We start from the raw sequence: 21,084 nt of genomic DNA, 5'->3' as shown, positions 1-21,084 counted from the left end.
TCTCCCCTCAGTCCAATTCAGTTAGAAAGGGCCCGGGCATCAGTACTTTTAAAAAAGTTTTCTGGGGAATTCCCTGGTGGTCCAGTGGTTAGGACTCCAAGCTTCCGCTGCAGGGGGCACAGATTGGACCCCTCGTCAGGGAACTGAGATCCCACGAGCCATGCCATGCAGCCAAAAAGGAAGAAAAAAAGCTGGAGAGAGAAATGAGTAAGTCCTTAAATAAATATTTATATATTCCATTAAAAAAAAAAAAAAAAACTCTGCATGGTTGTAAAGGACATCCTGAGAACAGAGATCTGGATACTCTCAGAGGCAGCAAGGGGCCCCCTTGGCTTCCCAGAAGTTAGTGGACGGCCCCAGTCCAGGCCCTGTCCTCAAAGTCAGGCTGCCACCTAAGTGGTCAATGATCTGGGAGCCAGGCTTATGGAGATCATGCCGGGGCAACCAAAGCAATGTCAGCCTAAGGCTCCAGCTCCCTTTGGGCGTGACCAGTGGCCTCAGGGACTTGAAGAACACAATAGGTCTTCTCTCAGAAAAACAGCAAGACACTTGGTCCAAGAGATGAAAATGGACCCCGAGATAGAAGGTCCATGATGGGTGATGGGTGATGAAATGATAGTGCCAAGGTCTTGGACATCCATCCCCACCCACACATCCCCTCAGCCGGCATCAGGGTCTGTATCCAGCTGGGTGGCTGCCTGAGCAATGAAGTAGCCTGAGCAGGAAGCAGGCTTCCCTTGGGGCCCAAAACCACATCCTCAGGAGCAGCCTGGCAACTGCAGCATATCCAGGGGCTCCAGGAACCTGCACACTGTTACTTATTAAACTCCTGAACGCCAAGGTTGGCCTGTACTGAGACACAGTTGTTGTTGTTTAACTGCTAAATCATGTCCTCTCTACGAGCTCCACCAGGGTCCTCTGTCCATGGGATTTCCCAGGCAAGAATACTGGAGTGGGTTCTCATTTCCTTCTCCAGGGGATCTTCCAGACCCCAGGATTGAACCTGTGTCTCCTGCATGAGCAGGCAGGTTCTTTACCCCTGAGCCACCAGAGAAGGCCACTGAGATAGACACCTGGACACAACCCTGCTGCATGGGTTAAGAGGTGCGGGTACTCCCACAGGAAAGGAAGCAGACACCACACAACAGGGGGAGCCGACTCCAAAGCTTTTAATTCCAACTCCATAAAGCTGGGCCAGGCCAGGTTCCTGGGGCCCTGGGCTGTTCTCCATCTCGAGGGCCCCATGCCCAGACCCTGGCCTTGGCTTCTCACTCCTGAGTCTTCAGACCATCACCCAGGGCTCCAGGTCCATCCTTTCACGGGCCCTCGACGGTGAGTCTTTCTGCTCAGCCTCCTCCCACCGAGAGAGACCTTCTCCTAGCTAACTCATCCCTGGGTCTCCTCCCAGGATACATCAACAGTCTAGGCTGGGACCCTTGCCCCCCGACTCCACCCCCATCACCACAGCCAGTAAGGCCTCGGTCAGGGGCCCGGCCTCCTCGCCAGCTGCTTCCACAAGCCCCACCAGAGCCAGGGCCCGCTTCCGGGGGCACTGCTCCGGCCCCAGGGTCCAGCGCGCGCAGTGGGCAGCCAGCCGCGGCCGGCCCAAGCGGAACACCTCCCCCACAGACTCTGGGCCACCCTGGGGTCCCAGGTGGATGCGGCCCACAGCTTCTTCCAGCTCCTCCTCCAGCCCTGGCAGCAGGAAACGGCCAGCGGCCTCCAGGGCCTCCTCAGCCTCAGAACCCAGCAGGGGCTGGCCTGGAGGAGGGACAGGCCCCAGGGCGGCCCCACAGCCCCGGCAGCCATGCAGGTGATGCAGGATGGGCCAGGCCGCGCTGGGCGACAGGCCTCGGAGGGGCACTAGGTCCATCTGGGCTTCGGCAAAGCTGCCAGCCAGCAGGGCCCGGAAGAAAGGGGAGGCGGTGGCTGAGGCGGCTCGCTGGGCAGGGAGCCGGAGGCCTGAGTCCAGCAGGAAGTGGAGGTCGGGGGCTGGCATGGGGGCTGGGCCCAGCAGAGGTTCATAGAGGCAAGGGGAGGGCGGGTCTAGGTCCAAGGGGATTGCAGGTAGGACGGCTGGGCTCCCTGTGGGAGACACCAGGCCTTGGAGGCAGGAAAGGGAGTCTGCAGCGAAAAAGAGGAAGAGCGGGTGCGGAGCGGGCCGGGTGAGCGCCGAGAGGAGGAGCCGGAGGCCGCCCTGGTCCAGAAGGAGCCGGCGCCACAGAGAGGGCTTCCTTTGAGGGGAAAAGAGAATCTTTCAGAAGGTGGAAAAGGGCGGGGCTGGAGAACAGCAATCTTGAGCCCGCCCCCGCGAGGTACCCATGTCTCCCTCACCGACAGATGAAGGGCAGGGTCAGGGCGCAGGCCACACGGTCCTCCGGGCTCCCAGAGAGTAGCAGGTGGGTGAGGGCCCCCACTCCGAAGGGCGACTCGGCTTGCACTGTTAGGTTCTGCAGCAGCATCTCACCTGCAGGGGTGGGCAGAGCAGGTCAGGTTGGGAGCTGGGGTGGGGCTGGGGGTGGGCAAGAGAGGCCCCTGGGAGGAAGGAGGGGGTGACCTCAGGGCAAGGCAGAGGATGACGACCACAGGCCCCAGAGGGATGGCAACCCAACACCAGGAACTGGAAGGTTAAGGGCCAGAATAGGAAGTGGGATGGTTAGGGAATGACTCTGGGCCCTTGGGGGCTAAAACAGGGTACAGAAGACTGGTCAGTCCCTGACAGGGTTGGAAGGGGGCTTTGGGAGGACGTGAGCCTGGGAGGATGTGATGCCTGAGCCGCAGTTCACATCAGTGTGCCCAGTGGAGTCAAGGACAGTGCAGAAGTTAGGAATACGGGGAAATGAGAAGAGACTGGGGAAGAAGAGGCAGATTCTAAGCTGTTCAGGCCAAACCTGGTGCTGGGGTCCCTGGGCCCCAAGACACAGTCAGAGGTTGAAGAGCTGTGTGTGAGGACAATGGAGGAGAAGGGAGTCCTTCTCGGCCACCAGCTGGTGGCTGAGGTTGTTCGCAGGGATGGCGGTGAGAGTGGGCGAGGTGCAGTGGGAGGGGAAGGGTGAGGGGCGCAGGACCCACCCAGCTCCCGGTGCTGGTGCTGGCTGCGGCGAGCCTGCCGGGTGCGCAGCGCGGGCCAGTCGTCGGGGGCGACGCCGAGCACCAGCCAGGCACGCAGCAGCGCCGCCCCGTAGCTGCGCACGAAGGCCTCGAGGCAGGCGGGGTTGCAGGTGAGCCGCGCCAGGATGCGCAGCGCGCGGGGGCTCGGCGGGCCCGGAGCGCCCGTCACGTAGGCCAGCAGGCCGCACAGGGCCGGGCCGGTCACCAGCGCCCCGCTGGGGTCGGGAGCCTGGGAGAAGCGCGACAGCAGCAGCAGCGCCGGCCCCTCGCGGCCCCAGGGCTCCTCGGCGGCAGAGGCGGTGGGGCTGCGGCCGGGTGGGCGCAGGGCGCGGGGCGTCCGCAGCGACGTGGGGCTGGTCAGATCGACCGGTTCTGGCGGCGGCGGACAGCACTCCGGGGACCAGTCGGGAGAGATGTCTCCCGGGCCTGCGGCATAGCCCTCGGAGATCAGCCAGGACCTGCAGAGGTGAGAAAGGACTTGGAACCCGGAGCCGAGGGGAGGGAGCAGGTCTAAAGATCAGTCCTCCAGAGGTGACTGAGGCAAAAAGAGACAGCCTGAGGGGGACAGGGGAAAAAGGGAGGGAATCCCAACACCCACCCACCCCCATTCAGCAATTCCCCACTGCCTATTGCCTCCGGCATGCTAAGTGCGCTTCAGGTACTACAGAGAAGCATCAGCAAAAAAAGGTCATGACCTTCTAGAGTTTCTATTCAGCGGTGTGAAGTGATACTTGTGGAGAAAATGAAAAGGGAACAGAGACACGGAGGGGTGGGGGAGGGGAAGGTGGTAAGGAAAGAGCTGACATTTCAAATCAAGTCCCCATGAAAGTAAGATCTAATCAAGGCATCTCAGAGGAGGAGTGCCCTGGGCACAGGTAACAGTAACCAGAGGCCCTGCCCGCACGCACGCATGCACGCATGCATGCACGCACGCACGCACGCACGCAGGCTAAGTCCCTTCAGTCATGTCTGACTCTGCGACACTATGGGCCATAGCCTGCCAGGTTCCTCTGTCCATGGGATTCTCCAGGTGAGAATACTGGAGTGGGTGGCCATGCCCTCCTCCAGGGGATCTTCCTGACCTGGGGTCTGAAGCCGGGTCTCTTGCATCTCTTGCATTGGCAGGTGGGTTGTTTACCACTGTGCCACCAGCAAAGAGCCAAGGTCAAACAAAGGTGGCTCCAAGAGAGAAGAGGTGTATTTGGAGTCTGGAAGGCGGTCATGTTCAGTGAGAACAAGGAATTAGGAGTCAGAATCAAAGTCTTACGAAGACAGAATGGGTGGGGGCCAGGTGAGTGAGGGTAGTGAAGAGGCCCCACCCCACAGCATCAGGTGGGAACTCACTGGAGGCTTCGGAAGCTTCCGGCCTCTGCCCGCTCGGGGGTCCTCTCCTCAGGGAAGTCCCAGGAAGCAGCTTCTCTTCCCTCTTCTTCCTCATCGCCAGCCTCACCACACAGCTGCCCGGCCAGGAGAGGTACCAATCCCAGAGCCTGAAGCCGGCCCAGGGCCCCTGTATCATACAGGAAGCCCACGAGGGCAGCCACCACACGAGGGTGCCAGGTGCTGGCACGGGGATCCCGCAGCAAGCCCATCAACAGCTCCAAGCCCCCAGCATCTCGCAGCCGGGCCCGGTTGATAGCCTCCCGGCACAGCAGACACACGGCCCGCACCAGGGGCTGCTGGGAGGCTGGGCTTGCCCCGTTGAGGCCCCGGCGCCGCCGGAGTTCACCCAACAGCACCTCCACGCCCCCAGCATTGCCCAGGGCAGGCCGCACCAGGCCCTGGGCACACAGGTTGGCGAGGATCAAGATGGTGGCCTCACGCACGGCTCTTTTGGGATGGGAGGCCAGGCCAACCAGTGGGCCGAGTCCCCCACCCAGACTGAGCTGCTCAGCACAGGCCCGGGAGCAGCCTCGACTCAGCTCCAGGAGGGCACGGACCAAGGCCAAGGTCAGCGCGGGATCTGGCGCTGCAGCCAGAAGTTCAGCCAGTGGGCGCACTGCTCCCTGCTGGGCCAGGGCCAGGCGGTGCTGGGGTGAGTCCGCCAGGTTGCGGAGGGCGCGGACCACACTCTGGCGGCACTGGGAGTCCTGGCAGGCTGTCAGGCTCTCCACGAGCAGGGGAACAGCACCTGAGGGTGGGGGGTGGGGGGGGGAAGGAGGGTGAGGGAGGACAGACCCCAGCCCCCCTCCACCCCTTCTTTCATCCCCAAGCCCTAGCCGGCTCCACCCTCAAAGCCCACTCACCAGCAGAGTGGATGTCCCCGCAGCTCTCAGGTTCCATGGCTAAGTTCCCCAGAGCACGGGCAGTTCGGTTCTGGATGCTGTCTGTCTTCACACACTGAAGAATAGTCACTGCGAGAGAGTTTGGCCTCTTGAGGGTTCTACCCCTTCTTGTCTCTCTTGTTAATCACCTCAAGAATGTGGCCTCAGGATAGGGTGCTCAGGGCCTGGGATGACCCTGAGGGATGGGATGGGGAGGGAGGTGGGTTCAGGATGGGGGACGCATGTACATCCATGGCTGATTCATGTCAATGTATGGCAAAAGCCACTACAATATTGTAAAGTAATGAGCCTCCAATTAAAATAAAAAAAAAAAAAATGAATGTGGCCTCAGAGAGTCAGGGAAGGCCTCCAGAATAGGCCTAACACTTGCGGGATCTGGAAGGTTCAATAGGTAGGTGTTTGCTAGGTGGATGGTGGATGGGAGTGTTATAGGGCATTTCGGGTTTGGTAGCACCCCTTGCAAAGGCCCAGAAGTGAGATCTAGTGTTTATGCTGTGACTTCACAAAGGGCCTTATCAGGTCAAGAAATGAGGACTTGAATGTGAGGGCACTGGGAGCCATACAGGGTTCTAAGAATGGACATGACATGATATAAATTGGCAGTCATGAGGAGAATGGATTACAGGGGAAAACAGTAAAGCAGAGGGAGCAACCCAGAAGCTGTCACAATAGTAAGAAGATGGGTTGACCCAGATACCAGCACAGCCCAGCACAGTCTCTGAGCATGTGATGGAAAAAGGCAAAGCAGCGGGATGGATTCAGGAGATATTTAAAGTACAGAACAGTGAATGAATGATGGGGGTTATACACTAACAACAAAACTTATATTTTGAGGACTTAATGTGCAGGCCTCTTGTCAAATACATTATGGTCCAGATACATTTTATGAAAACTGAAAATAATGTTTTATGTTATCAAAAAAATAAAGATTTCACAAAAATAGGCCTAAGTTTATAGCTAGCAGGCAATGAAGAACGCTGTGTTCACAATGTTGCCACTAGAAGGCGCCAATTTAGCTAGTAAACAGAAAAGCTTGCTATCTTCTGAGTTTGTTCTCATTGGAAAAACTGAAATGTAGACAATGCACAATATTATATAAGTTGCGTGCTCTGTTGCTCAGTCATGTCTGACTCCTTGTGACCCCAGGGACTGCAGCCTGCCAGGCTCCTCTGTGCATGGGATTTTCCAGCCAAGAATACTGGAGTGGGTTGCCATTTCCTCCTCCAGGGGACCTTCCAGGCCTTGGGATTGAACACACATCTCCTGCATTGGCAGGCAGATTCTTTACCACTGAGCCACCTAAGAAGCACCACTGTATAAGTTACAGATGTACAGTATAGTGATTCCCAAATTTTAAAGGTTACATTCCATTTTTAGTTATAACACTGGCTTAGGGTTTGTTCTAGTTTTTTTGGCTGTGCCTGGAGGCTTGCAGTTCCCTGACCAGGTATAGAACCTGGGTCCCAGCAGTGAAAGCACCAAGTCCTAACCATTAGACCACCAGGGATTTCCCAGAATTTGTTCTTATTTTGCTAGTTTTTAATAACTGGCAGTACCCAGTTCATACTTTGAGTATCTGTGCTCCTTCTTTGTATTTTATTTTCTCCCTATTCCAATTTTTTAAGGTAGTTATTATTACCTCATTTTGCAATCCTCTGATGGGTCTAGCTGACTGCAGAGCCCACTTTCTGAAGCACTACACCTAACATCTAGCTCATCAAATGGGATTTCAGAGCTCTGCACAAGGCTAGACACTGCAGGCACTGAGTGCCTGCTATGAACATAAATGAAGATTAAGAATCATTTCAAAGTCACCAAATAACCCTTTGGCCTCCACTAGCCCAGATGCGAGAGAGGTGATCCTCAATCAATACCCAGGTAATTAGCTGTAATTATCAGATCTAGGAGGGCTAGCATATCATTTCTAGAAAGAGAAGTGACGTCACGGGTCTCGACAACAAGAAAACAGAGGGCGCTGCGCCGTCCTAAAACACAATCTTTCAGGTTGCAGCACAAAGAACTCGAGACTCCGCCCAGGCCCACACAGAGGTATGGGTGGAAACCTTCTAGGAAGTGAGGGCGGAGCACTTACCCAACGGGAGAATGCCTCCGAGTCTGCGCACTTCAGCCCGGCACGCCCCTTCCGTACAGCAGTTGGCCAGGATGCTGAGCGCCAAGTCCAGCGTCTTGCGCAGGCGCGCTGGTGGCGAGGGTGTCGCTGGCGACGCAGCAGAGGGGGCGGAGCCCGGCGAAGGGGAGGGGCCAGAAGAAGCCGCTGACTCGACCGACGAGGGGGCGGAGCCTGCGCCAGCCTGGGACGGGGCGGGGCCCGCTGCAGCCGCTCGCCGTAGCAGCGCGAGAAGGGGGCGGAGCCCGCCGCGTGCCCGGAAGCGCTCTATTCCCCCGGCTGCCTTGACGTGGCGCGTACGGAGGGCTAAGAGCGCACGGCCCAAGGGTGTCTCGTTGGTAGCTGTGTCCTTTCCCCCACCTAGACCCTCCCCGGCCGCCGCCGTGAGCTGCGCGAGGCAGAACGAGAGCGAGTCCGTGGGGGTTGACTTCGCAGCCGCCATCTTGGCTCAGGCCTAAGGCTCCGCCCCTCTCCTCGCAGCTCATCCAAGGGAGCGGAACTGGAAAAGAGGGGCGTGGCCAGCACCGCCTCTCTGACGCTTTTTAAATAGCGCCGCCGCTGTTCTGCAGGTCGGAAGTTGTAGTTCTCGATCCTGGTGCTCTGACTTGCACAGTCGCAGAAAAAATGTTGAGAGTAGTGGTTATTTAATCATTGTGAGAGCTCTAGAGGCGCGTGCGGTGCATGCTGGGATATGTAGTCTGCGCCAAGTTTAACACGCCTAGCTTAGGATGGATGGGAAACTAAAGGGCCTCAGGTGGACCGGTACCTCCGACCTTGGAGTCTCGGTAGGGTGCTACTCCAGGTTACGTGTCTACTCCGCCTCCAGCGTGTTCTTGGCAACGACAGCTCGCTTTGCCGCCCCCTAGCGGTAGCCGGGGCATTGAAGTCTCCGCTGATGGACTCAGAACCTCGAGCGGAGGAAAGTGTCAAGTTCCTGATAGCGGCTGCAGATAGGAGTAGTTGCTCCACCAGGTGAACGAGAGGGTTAAACCCACAAAGACCGTTCGCTGCCACTTCCTAGAATGGCACGAGCTAGTGGACATTTCCGTTTCCGGTGCTGGATTCCTGGGTCCCGAGAGTCTTCAGCTCTGGTTGTGCTTGTGAGTTGAGTGGTTGGTATCTAGGAAACGGAACGCTCTTCCGGCTGGAGTCGCGAGCTCCAGAAACGGCAAGGGAGGACTCCGACGGCGCCGAGCAGCGGGGGAACCGGTTGTCTGGATCCCAGGAAATCCCAAGGCCCGCCTTTGTTTGCGGAGTTGTTTCAACACAAGCGGCCCTTGGTGTCGCCGGAGCAGTCGGCCGCCTGGGAAATGATGCTGGGCCTGGGTACCTATGTAGGCCAGTCTCTGGCCCTGGGGAGGGAGAAACTCTTGCCAAGACCAACTCTCCTGCGGTCCCTGGAGCCTTCGAGTGCCAGCAGTGTGAATTGACTGCAGCCTACCTCCCCGATCTCAATCATCACCAAAGCAGCCACGGCGGTGGCAAACCCTACTGCTGTCCCCAGTGTAGTAAAAACTTCCGACGGGGCTCAGATCTGGTTAGGCAGCACGGGGTACACACCGGCGAGAAACCGTCCCCCTGTCCCCAGTGTGACTGTTGCTTCAGCCTGAGCTCTAACCTCACGCGACACCGTCGTTCTCACTCAGGCCTCCGACCTCACAAGTGTCTGGAGTGCGAGGAGCCTATTATTGGCCGCAGCTCGGACACCGGCGGGGACACATGGGTGAGAAGCCTGACACTTGTGCCGAGTGTGGCAAGACTTCTTGTGTTAGCTTCAACCTGATCCAGCACCAGCGCACGCGCACGGGGGAGAAGCCCTACAGCTGCGGGGGACTGCGGCAAGCGCTTCAGCCTCAGCTCCAACCTGGCGCAGCACCAGCGCTCCCACACCGGTGAGAAGCCCCACCTCTGTGTCTGGTGTGGTGACCGCTTTGGGTGCAGCTCTTATCTGCTCAAGCACCAGCGATCGCACATGGTGGAGGAGCAAGAACTTCACCTACAGCTCCGACTGCCTAAAGCACCAACTCACCCACAGTGGAGAGTGACCCTTCAAGTGTCCTGAGTGTGGCTATGGCTTTAAGGAAGCGCACCCAGTTCACCAAGCACCAGCAAGTCCACGTGGGCGAACGACCCCACGCCTGCCCAGAATGTGACAAAACCTTCTCCCACAGCTCCAAGCTTCTTAAACACAGTGCTCGCACACAGGCAAAAAATAAGTGCACCAAACTCAGCTGCAGCAAGAGTTTTGTAGACAGTTCAAATCTGCTGCCGCACCAACACTCCCGGACCAGAAACCTTAGGCTTTGAGCCAGCGTGACAGGAGCTTCCGCCAGAGCTCTCACCTGCTCATTCACCAGGGGGCGCACCGCGGAGAGAAGCCCGCCGTCTGCCGGCAGAGTGGCAAGGCCTTTGCCCCCAGCTCCCGACCTGGGCCAGCACTAGCACTGCCGACACCCCTGGCTTAAGTTGCAGCCCAAACTTCAGCTCTGACTTTGGTGCAATTCTTCAGGAGACTGAGGGGACCAGAATTTCTCAGCAAGCCTCTTCTGCTCCTCTGGGGCTGATGATTTGTGGGCTGAATCGGGGAAGCCCAGGCTGGAGGAATTGGGACAGAAAAGTGGGGTTGGGCATGTTCTCAGAGGCCCTGGAGATGGGACTCCAGCTGGAGGGAGAGTTTGGGGATGGAATAAACTGGCCAGGTTGCTTTAAGATGCAAAGCACCTTTCGCAGCTGCTGATCAGATCCCTTCACAGGTCCAGGGAGTGAGGGGGTGCATTACACAGGAGCTGTGGCTTCCTCAGCCCAGGAGAATTGGGCCAGATGCCAGGCAAACCCCCATGAGGAAGACAGTGGAGAAGGAGGAGGTCGGGGAGGGCCTCACCTCCAGAGGGGACTATAAGGAAAGGTGTGTCCTAGCACACGGCTCAGAGAGGTTGAACTGGGGACCACTAGGTGAACTCTGGGGTATATGATCTCTTTGAAAGACAACTGTCTACAAGGTGAAGCTGCTGGGGCCCAGGACCAAAGCAACAGACCAGGAAGCCTGGTGGCATTTCTAGGCGGGGGCAAAAGACCAGAGGTTGGTCATCTGTCCTTTCCTCTCCTTTAGCCTTTTCCCTCGAAGGTTTCCCAGGTTCTTTCTCTGATCCCTCAAAGAGGAGAAAATGGTGACAATTTAGAGTGCCCAGACACAGGGGACTGGACACAGCACTGTAGTCTGACCAGCACGGGTGGGCTGCCTGTGTAAACAAGCCTGTTTCTGTTGGTAAAAACAGTCTGGGAGCCTGAGGGAGGCTTCCTGAAGCACTGCACAATGTGTGCCCAGAGCAGAGGCTAAGCTGTGAGCCTCTGCTCTCCCTGTAGCCGGTTGTGTTCCTGGGAGGGGCACAGAATATAGTCCTTTTGAGGTTGGGGGAGGCCTAGTGCCTGCCCCAAGGAATCATGAGACCCACGCCTCTGGTGCCTTGTCCTGAAATCTTGCCTCTTACCAGCTTGGTGCATCTAGAACTGTACCACAGAGAATAAGGGCCAAAGGGAAGGGATGTGAGCTTCTAGCACAGAGTATCTCTTCCTAACTGCATGACCTTGGACAGGTCTGCCTCTTCTGAGCTTCAGTTTCTTCATCTGTAAAACCGAGGATGATGGTTGCCTCCCAGGATGGTAGTAAGCTTCCATGGGATCACCGACTTGGAAACACCTGGGTCAAAGACGTAACTCCGCTGACAGCTCTGCTTCCAGCCGAGCACCCTGTCACTGGGGGTGTTAGTCTGCAGGCATCACACCAGTGCACTTTTTGCCTCCTCCTGAAGGTTACAGAAATGAGTGAGACAGCCCCAGCCCCGGGGTAGCGTGGTGTCATGAAGGAGATGGATCTAACCCAGTGCCGATGCTGGAGAAAGGGCGTCACCTTCAGCGAGTCTAAGAGGCTTCATGAAGGTGCATCTAATGGATGCCACTTGTCTCCTCAATCTGGGTCTGTGATGAAGGGAAGGGTTCTGGAATGTTCCCCGTTGTCGACAGCATTTCAAAGAGCACAAGCCAGGGTTTGAGCGGGAGTCCTGAGCCGGGCACATCCATAGTAAGCACTCAATAAATGTATGTCATGATCAGCTCCTGTTTATACTCTTACTTGTGACTTGGGGCCTCAGCTTCCTCAAAGCTGGATTCTGTTCTCTGCAGAATTGTAGGTGCAGATGGTCGTGAGGTTCACGGTGGAGATGGGCATGGGAGGGGGGTCTGTTTGCAAAAATCCCTTTCCGTCAACTGAAGCTGGTTCTCACCTTAATGTAAGGAGCCCTGCACTCCATCTCCTTTCAGTTGTAGAAACAGGTTTTGCCTGGAGCAGGGAGGCAGACCCGACCTTGGAAACAGGAACTGGGGTTTATTCAGCATTCACTGCCCTGAGCTGGGAGGGAGGCAGTGTCACTGCCCAGGCATGTGACCAGTGTTCAGGCCAGAGATGGCAAACACGTTAGTTTTGGTCTTCAGTGTGTGTTTGTGTGTGTGTGTAAACTATTGAACCAACTTTGTGTGTATGTGTGTGTACACGTGTGCACACTCGTGCAGCTTGAGGGATCTTAGTTCCCTGACCAGGGATTGAACCCATGCCCTCAGCAGGGAAAGCAGGAAGTCCTAATCATTGGACCGCCAGGGAATCCCCATGAGCCAACATTTAAATCGGGAGATTTCACATCACAATCTAGATTTCTGGTTTGGGGTTTGGGGAGAGGGGAGAGGATCAGAAAATTCAGCAACACTGGTTCTCTCCAGCAACAGCTATTGACAGGGCCAGGTAATGGCTGCCTGGGATATGGACAGTCCACACTGCTCCGTGCTGTATCCCTGAATTAGTGTGTTTCATTTGTATTGCCTGACTGCTACAGAAATGCATTTGGGGGTGACCATCCCCACCCTACACTTTCATGAGTGACCAAGACTCTTCATGCAGTGGAGGCAGTTTCTCTTTTCTGTCACCCCTTGCCCCCTCTCCCAGTCATTTTTTCTCCTCTTCCCTCCTCCCCTGAATCCTCTGTCTCCCCATCTGAGATATCACCCTCCAATATTGAAACTCCTTTCCGTATCTGTGAGGGAGTAGGGACAGAGCTTACAGATTCAGCAAGGCAAGGCAAACCAGTGTGCCTTAGTCAGAGGGCAAGTATTGGATCCTGTGAGCCTCCGGGGGGGAATCACCCCTGGCAGACATCCCTGGAAGGGCCATTTTGGGAAGCAAGCAAGTGTGGAGACACCCAGTGGGCTCAGAGGGAGGGGGAGTCAGTAATACCATTTCCCCTGGGCTGGCTCTGCTTCTGCTTAGTTCTGGACATGAACCTGGACTCCACCCAGTTCTGTCTCTGATCTCATTCAGTCCTGGGACCCGGGTTCCACCTCTGAGCCTGATGGGTGGTACAGAGGCTGGTGCTATGTATTGGGTGTGCCATAGGCTGGCATCTAGAGTCCCGCCCACCTAGAAGCTTAACAGTGGCTGGCAAGTGCTTTGGAATGCACTGGGGATGTGGGAACAGCACTGCAGCCCCAAGCCACAACCCCTCCCTCCTCCCTTCGCTAGTCACACTGCTAGAGGACAGGAACTCCATGTCTGCTCAGTCCCCGCATCCCACGTGGGACAGGGGCAGATCACCTTTAGGAAGGGTGGTTCACTGCCCGGGTGATTTGCTGATTCTCTTCCGTAGGATTCAGGATACCCTGGCCCTGTCTCTTATTTCCTCCCAGTTCAAAATGCTAACATCGCTCTATATTCCTAAATAATGTATATTTTCTAGAAACAAGGACATTATCAAAGTCAGGAAATTATCGATGCTCCAGTACTATCATTTAATGAACGGGCCTTATTACACCGGTGATTCCAGTAACAGACTGTATAGCAAATGAAACAAAAGCGCGCGATTGGGACGCCCAGGAGAGCGAGCCCTGGACAAGGTGATCTGACTTAACGTGGTGCGGTGACATCTAAAAATCTCTCGCTTGAGGAAAGACCGCTCCTAGCCGTTTCCTCTCACATTCTAATTAGGGACTGGGATGCCGTTTATTGCTCTGACCGTTTCAGCCCGTCTTGGGAAGGTTGGGGGACAGGTGGGGCGGTTCGGGGGGAGGTGCTAAGCAAGCAGGGCGGCCGTAGATGGAGCGCCCCCTGCCGGAGGCTGAGTAAGGATGCCCGAGACCCTCCTCATCCGGGTCTCGGGGTCTTTGGGGCTAGGAGGTCAACGCACCTCCTTTTCTCAGGGCAGTTTGCGGGGACTACATTTCCCAGCAGGCCCGGCGGAGGTTTCCGGCCTGGGAGAGTTGGCGGCGTCCCTCGCAGCCTTCGCAGCCGGCTGCCCTCTGGATTCTGCCATCTGGAGTGGGGCCCCTTGCCACGCAGCGGGTGGCTTTCCTTGAGCTGGGGTCTGGCCCTTTCCGGAGAGTGGGGGCGAGCAACCCTGGCTCGTTGCACCCTCGGGTGTCATGCAGGAGACACGTGGGTGCGGGGTCTCCGTGGTTAAGAGCTGGCGATGGGCAGCCGCCTCTTCCCAGAGCAGGGCGGGGGCGAGGGGTGGGGGTGCGATTCTGAACACTCGCCTCCGCGGAGCCCGGTTGATGCGGCGCGCCGTGAGCCCCGAAAGCACATGGGTGTTACCATGGGCGGGACGAGAACCTCTACGGCCCTTTTCAGCTTTCCACCCTCCATTCTCTTCCTGGAGTCTCGTTATTCCATTAGCTCATCTCCCAGTAGTCACTCAAGCAACTCCAGCTCCACCCGCCTTATAACCGGGCATCTACTACTGTTCCTAAGGTCTCCAGCCGGGTACCGCCTTCACCCACCACACACCTCACACCGACCTAAACACCCGCCTTCCGTCAGGACCTGCTCTCTCAACTTTCCACAAGGCCACTGGGTACCCCCAGCCGGGAGACAGCCGTTTAGACTTAGATGGTTTGGTGAAGTTAAATTTTATCATCATGTGACATTGAATCCAGCTACTGAGAGCTGCGCATACCCGAGTTCAGGACCGTGATCTTAGTTTATTAATACCCTTGGACCCGTGGCTCAGAAGGGAAGCACTGTAGTGAGGACAAACAGATACTCCTTTAGTTCAAAGGTTCTCAACCTTATATGTGTGTTAGTCGCTCAGTTGTGTCCGGTTCTTTGCGACCCCATGGTCTCCCGCCAGGCTCCTCTGTCCATGGGATTTCCCAGGCAAGAATACTGGAGTGGGGTACCATTTCCTTCTCCAGGGGATCTTCTCGACCCAGGGATCGAACACAGTCTCCTGCACTGTGGGCAGATTCTTTACGGTCTGGGCCACCTGTATGTCATTGTGATTACTCCCGGGTGCAATGTACGCAAGAGAATTTTGCAAAACTTCTGGGTAATTCTATTGTGCGGTCAGGGTTGAGACCTGCTTTATCTCCTAGGGCAGATGGGTGGGGCCTGGGATGGCCAGAAGCACTGGGCCAGGCGCCTCCAGCTGGGTGCAGCCTCCATCCTTTATCCCAGTGTGGATCACAAATCACTGTTCACATTTTGTATGTGTCCCAGGCTGTGCGAAAAGGAAGCTCTGCCCTGTAGTAAGAAACATATTTGACAGCTTAATGTAAGGCAATTGGGAGAAAGACCAAGTAGGAAACAAACTAATCCCAGCAAGGGGGAAGGAAAGCCTGGGCCAGATGGGGAATGTAATGAGTTCGTCAAAAAGTTCAATCAGGTTTTTCCGTAAGCTGGTATGGAAAAACCCGAATGATCTTTTGGCCAACCCAATAGGAGGAGACAGCTATGATAGTCACAGAGTAATAGATTAAGGTGGCTAACTAGATCAAAGTTCTTGCGAACTTGTGACACTTTTAATTGTCAGAAGAGCTGACTGCACCGGCTATGTCCCTGCTGACTCAGGAGCATTCTCAGCGCTTCTGAGCTTTACCTAGGGCTCCCAAGACCATGAACCGGCTAGGGTCGTCACGCTTGGCTCAGGCTCAGACATGAGCAAATTGAACTGCAGCCTTTCATATTTTTATAAGAACTTCTCCCTTATGAAGACCAAAGGCCCTTGCCTACATGGGGCATCAGTTATGCTCCTGATGATGATTCCTATGTTGAGATTCAAAAAATAAGCTCTGTGCATAGTGTGAAGATGCTCATTCCAGCATTTTCTATAGTAGTGACATATTCCAATAATAAAAGAGATGAATAAAATGTGGTCTTTTAAATAAAAGAATTGTATGTAGCCATTAAAATATCATGATGAAAGAATATGAATGAGCCAGAAAATGTTCACGAGTTAAAAAAAAAAGTGCGCAAGGACTTTCCTGGTGGGGAAGATTCTGTGCTCCCAATGCAGAGGACTCAGGTTTGACCCCTAGATCAGAAAACTAGATCCCACAGGCCACAACTAAAGATCCCACATGCAGCAAGGAAGATTGAAGATTCCTAGGGTTGCTACTAAGACCTGGTACAGCCGAATTAAAAATAAAAGGAGTGCATATATTCTTTTTGGAAAGCAGACTTAGGCTCATCTTTTGCTTGGGGTAGTTTTCTCTTGTTCAGTAGCTAATCTGTGATTGTAGAGTAGTCTAAATATGCAGGTGTGTTGGCAAAGCCTGAATAAACATGATGAAAGTATAAGTGCTAAACGTGCTGAAGAAAATGTGAAGGTATTAGTGTTAGAATTGGTGGAATTATGGACAAAAGGGAGTTTCTATTTCAAAACTGTCCTAATGAGACAGGCATTTGTAACAGAGGAATTTGGAGGAAACTCTCTTGACGCCAGACCCTTGGGTCCTGATTCTGCCATTTATCATATGAATGATCCACTGGCAAGCTTAAGACCCTTCAGTGCCTCAGTTTATTCATCTGTAAAATGGGAAAGCCTCTCTCTCCGTTAATTGTCAGAACAGCCTCTGGCCCATAGTAAGTACTCTGTAAGTGCTAACTATTTTATTATTTAAAAAAATACATATTTATCTATTTGGCTGGGCTGAGTCTTAGTTGCGGGACGTGGGATCTTTGATCTTTGTTGCACTTGTGGTATGTGTGGTATATTTTATTTTTTTTTTTTAGCTGTGGCATATGTAATCTTTATTTGCAGCACACGAACTCTTAGTTGTGGCATGTGGCATCTAGATCTCTCACTCTGCATCGAGCCCCTGCCCCCTGCATGGGAAATGTGAAGTCTTAGCCATTGGACCACTATGGAAGTCCCGAGGTCTAACATCATTTTGAGATTGAAAAGGAACAACTTCTCTCTGGTCCCTCAAACTTCACAGTTTACAAAAGGATTTAGAGAAGTGGTAGGCAAAGATAAGTTACTGAAAACCATATCTTCTTGGTATGGACAAGCATAATATTAAATGATGTCTCAACATCAGTGATAAATGACTTCCCTTGTGTTTCATAAAAATTATTTGTTGGTTTTCCTAACAATGTACTGTTAGCATAAAAAAAAAGTCCAGGTAGCTAGTGAGAATTCAGACTGCACAGAAATGCCTCATAGCATTGCCCATCACATTTCCAGGCTTACTACCTGAGTCCTTGATTCCTCTTTCTCTCATAGCTCTGCACCACATCCTTTTCCTTTTATTTACTTATTTTTTTGGCTGCACTGGGTCTTCCTTGTGGTGCTTGGGCTTTCTCTAGTTGCAGTGCTCAGGGGCTTCTCTAGTGGTGAGGTGTGGGCTTAGCTGACCCACAGCATGTGGGATCTTAGTTCTCCAACCAGGGATCGAACCCATGTGCCCTGCATTGGCAGGCAGATTCTTGACCACTGGACCACCAGGGAAGTTCCCATCCTTTTTGTTCTTCTCAGGGAAGATTTCTCAAGCCCATCATTTTCTTGCTGTTGCCAGCACTACTACTTTAAGTGCCTATTGTTGTCATCATCTGCCTGGATTATTGCAAAAGACTCCTCATCAGCCTCCCCTGCATCTAGTCCGTGCATTCTGGTTCATCATCTGTATAATCCACCAGTGACAGCGCTCCCTTAAACCCCAGGCTCCAACATCAAATCTGATGTCACTCCCCTGCTTCAAAGCATCTGTGCCTAAGCCCCACCCCCAGCGTGGCCTGCACGAGTCAAATGCTCCAGCACTGACGTCATAGATCCTCACCCTAGCTTTGCCCCACCTCTGCAGCTTTACTGGCTATGGCCTTTCACACCTCCATGCTTCTGTGCTTATTTCTGACTTCCCAGAATGCCCTTCCCCCTTTTCTATCACCTAAAGTCCTAATTATATGAGCCCCAGCTCCACTGAAAGTTTTCCCAAACTCTCCTATCACATTCGATGTGGTGTCTGCTTCAGTGGCATTAGGAATCATCACGACATCAGGTCACTTGTCTGACTCCCCCAGAGTCTCTGGCCTAGCGTGTGACACAGTAGGTGCTCAATAAATATTAACTGAATCAAGGAATCACTTCTGGTTGCTCAGGGTTTTTTTATGCTAAGACTCGGGTTCTTTCTCTCTTTTTAATTGGCTGCACTGGGTCTTAGTTGCGGCAGGCAGGATCTGTTTAGCTGTGGCACGTGAACTCTCAGTTGTGGCATGTGGAATCTAGCTCCCCAGTCGGGGCTCAAACTCAAGCCCCCTGCACTGGGAGCTCACAGTCTTAGCAACTGGACCACCAGGGAAGTCCCCAAACTCAGGTTCTTTTATCCTTGTTTTCTTTCCAAAGTGGGCACTCTTGGAAAGTTAACCAAAGTGACCATACGCAATTTAAGCCTTCCCAGTCACTTTGCCTGCCAGTCAATGAGATCATGGTAATTTCTATAGCAATAACATAGAAAAGCAACTAAAAAATGCTTTTTATTTGGGTCCAGTGCCTTTTCCCCACACATCTGTGTTTAGTCGTTCAGTCGTGTCTGACTCTTAGTGACCCTTTGGACTGTAGCCCACTAGGCTCCTCTGTCCATGGGATTTTTCAGGCAAGAATACTGGAGTGGATTGCCATTTTCTCCTCCAGGGGATATTCCCAACCCAGGGATCAAACCCGAGTCTCCTATGTCTTCTGCACTGCAGGCAAGTTCTTTACTTACTGGGCCATCCAGGAAGCCCAGCATCTGTAGTAATGCTGCTCCTGCTGTTGCTAAGTCGCTTCAGTCGTGTCAGACTCTGTGCGCAGCCCACCAGGCTCCCCGTCCCTGGGATTCTCCAGGCAAGAACACTGGAGTGGGTTGCCATTTCCTTCTCCAATGCATGAAAGTGAAAAGTGAAAGTGAAGTCGCTCAGTCGTGTCTGACTCTTAGCGACCCCATGGACTGCAGCCTACCACGCTCCTCCGTCCATGGGATTTTCCAGGCAAGAGTGTTGGAGTGGGTTGCCATTGCCTTCTCTGTCTGTAGTAATGAGATTATCACAAACTGCCGGGATGGTCTCATCCGTTTCTGCAGTAGGTGTACTTGAGCATGTGCGCCACAAGAGGGCGACAACAGCAGAGGATGCTAGCAGCCCTTGGGCCGTTGGCCAAGCACCAGACAGAAAAGCTCTTAGTGGGATCTTGCAGGGTGAGACTAAGGGATGGGAATCCCCAGGGAATTGTTTGGTGATGACCAGCAAAACTCTGAGGGGAGAGAGAGGCACCTCGGACCTTTTCGGGTAAAAATACTCCTCTTCATTTTTGTTTTTACCAAGAGCCATAATCTTGAGTAGGGAGGGAGTTTAAGAGTTGGACTGCATGTGGACAAAGAAATCGAGTAACTGTAACTGAAATAGGGCCCCGTCTTCTCAGTAGCAATTCCAAAGTCCAACTGGGAAAAAGCGACTGTAGGAAGAATTCCATTATAGCTCAGTGAGGGCCCCAGAATAATTTAGCAATATTATATATAACATCTAACTGTTCAACAAGTTACTAAAACTTTGTTACTTTATTTAAACTTCACTGAGATCATTTAAGGTACAAATTACTATACAGTATACACCTGAAAAAACCTGAGATTCAAAAGGACACTGCATTCATTCTCCAAATATTTATTAAAGGCCTACTGTGTGCCAATCACTGGGTCTAGAGTATTGAGCAAAATTAATTCCCTCCAACTATAAAAAGAAGGGCATATTGTACTTTAAATGTCCCCTTACCAAAATGAGAGGCACAGTAGAGCAAGCTGCCTGGAGAGAAAGACCTCTTGCCAGCCAGGCCTCGTTTTAAATATAGAAACCCCCTAAAAATAGCCGCCCATGCAAGGGACTCAACAGGTGATTGGCAGGAACAGAGGGGAGGGGAACCGAGGCCTCGCTGAAGGAGAAGGAAAGGACAGTGGCCTTGTCCCCAGCTTCTGCCACCGACATGGCTTTGCCTCTGAGGTCCTTGAGTCGGGGCTTGGCCAGTGCGGCCAAGGGAGACCATGGCGGGACAGGAGGTGAGTGCAGCTGGGGCCTGACCCTGTGGCTTCCTGACCTTGTCCCTCGGTTCCCCCCACCCCCTGCCCCTGGGGCCTTCCAGGGTCCAGGCCTCCCCCTATCTCTCTCTCACCCCTGCCTTCCTCCCCCACCCTCCGCTGCAGCCCGCACCTGGCGCTTCCTGACCTTCGGGCTGGCGCTCCCGAGCGTGGCCCTCTGCACCCTCAACTCCTGGCTCCACTCGGGCCACCGCGAGCGCCCGGCGTTCATCCCCTACCATCACCTCCGGATCCGCACCAAGGTACACCGACCCCTTGCGGACGCGCGCAGGTGGCTGAGCCAGGGGATGGGGGGCCCCCCAGACTGACATCTCGCTCCCCTTCCCTCTCTCTCCACAGCCCTTCTCCTGGGGAGACGGCAACCACACTTTTTTCCACAATCCCCGGGTCAACCCTCTGCCCACGGGTTATGAAAAGCCTTGAGGCTTGGCTGATGCCCCCAGACACAATAAAATTGTGGAAGCTGTGTGTCCGCGGCTCCTTGGGGACCACGGGGCAGGGCGGGGCTGGTTCTAGCTGGGCGCATGCGCACAGTGCAGTGGGTGCTCCACGTGCTCTTCCCGAGATCCTGACTCCCGAGGGATTCGAGAGAGAGCATCCTTGATGGACAGGTAGGAGACAGCCCCTGCCCTTTCACCTATTCCTAATTAGGGCTCCAGGTTGTAAAAGGCTTTCACATACACTGATTTCTCATGATAACCCTGGCAGCAAGGTATAATTTCGATTCTCTTTTCTCCAGAGGAGGAATTTGAGATGCTCAGAGATAAAATGACTGAAATTCAGGCAGCTCACAAGAGGCCCGGAGGGACCTCCGGGCTGCAGGCCCTGAAGTACCACACGGTTGCCAGACACGCCCTGAGGGCCTCTCTGAGTTCCCGCTGTGTGGAGACAACAGTGATTTCAAACACAGATCTACAGCCCTGCATGAGAGGCTTCATGAGCTAATTCTGGATTTGGAATATTTCAGTCATGCTCTACACCATCATTCACGGGTCTTCTGTATTATTTGGGGGATGTTAGATGCTCCCTTTCTGGAAGTGTGGTTCTCCTAGCTTCCGGGGACCCCATTCAAGGGTTCAAGCTCTGGATATTTCTTTCACCTTCTGGGACAGTCAGCTCACTTGTCGTTACCAGGGAGCCTGAGCGGAAACCCATGACCAACACACACACACACACACA

The 21,084-nt window shown here is 54.1% G+C and overlaps 2 protein-coding genes across 2 annotated transcripts; one reads left to right on the top strand and one right to left on the bottom strand.

The window, feature by feature from the left end:
- Positions 1–1,149: 1,149 nt before the first annotated feature.
- Positions 1,150–10,637, bottom strand: ARMC5 (armadillo repeat containing 5). Its single transcript, XM_043914827.1, has 6 exons — positions 7,489–10,637; positions 5,358–5,465; positions 4,456–5,242; positions 3,073–3,569; positions 2,335–2,467; positions 1,150–2,234 (listed from the first exon to the last, which is right to left on the bottom strand). The coding sequence occupies exons 1-6, from the start codon at positions 7,964–7,966 to the stop codon at positions 1,415–1,417; spliced, it is 2,823 nt and encodes a 940-aa protein (XP_043770762.1). The 5' UTR covers positions 7,967–10,637; the 3' UTR covers positions 1,150–1,414.
- A 9,069-nt stretch (positions 10,638–19,706) lies between these two features.
- Positions 19,707–20,373, top strand: LOC122701654 (cytochrome c oxidase subunit 6A2, mitochondrial). Its single transcript, XM_043914826.1, has 3 exons — positions 19,707–19,866; positions 20,011–20,147; positions 20,245–20,373. Exons 1-3 carry the CDS (start codon positions 19,794–19,796, stop codon positions 20,326–20,328), a joined length of 294 nt encoding a protein of 97 aa, XP_043770761.1. The 5' UTR covers positions 19,707–19,793; the 3' UTR covers positions 20,329–20,373.
- Positions 20,374–21,084: the final 711 nt, after the last annotated feature.

Source organism: Cervus elaphus, chromosome 10, assembly GCF_910594005.1.
Source record: "Cervus elaphus chromosome 10, mCerEla1.1, whole genome shotgun sequence".
NCBI lineage: Eukaryota > Metazoa > Chordata > Mammalia > Artiodactyla > Cervidae > Cervus > Cervus elaphus.
Note: the sequence above shows the minus strand (reverse complement) of the source record. Positions and strands in the feature narration are given on the sequence as shown.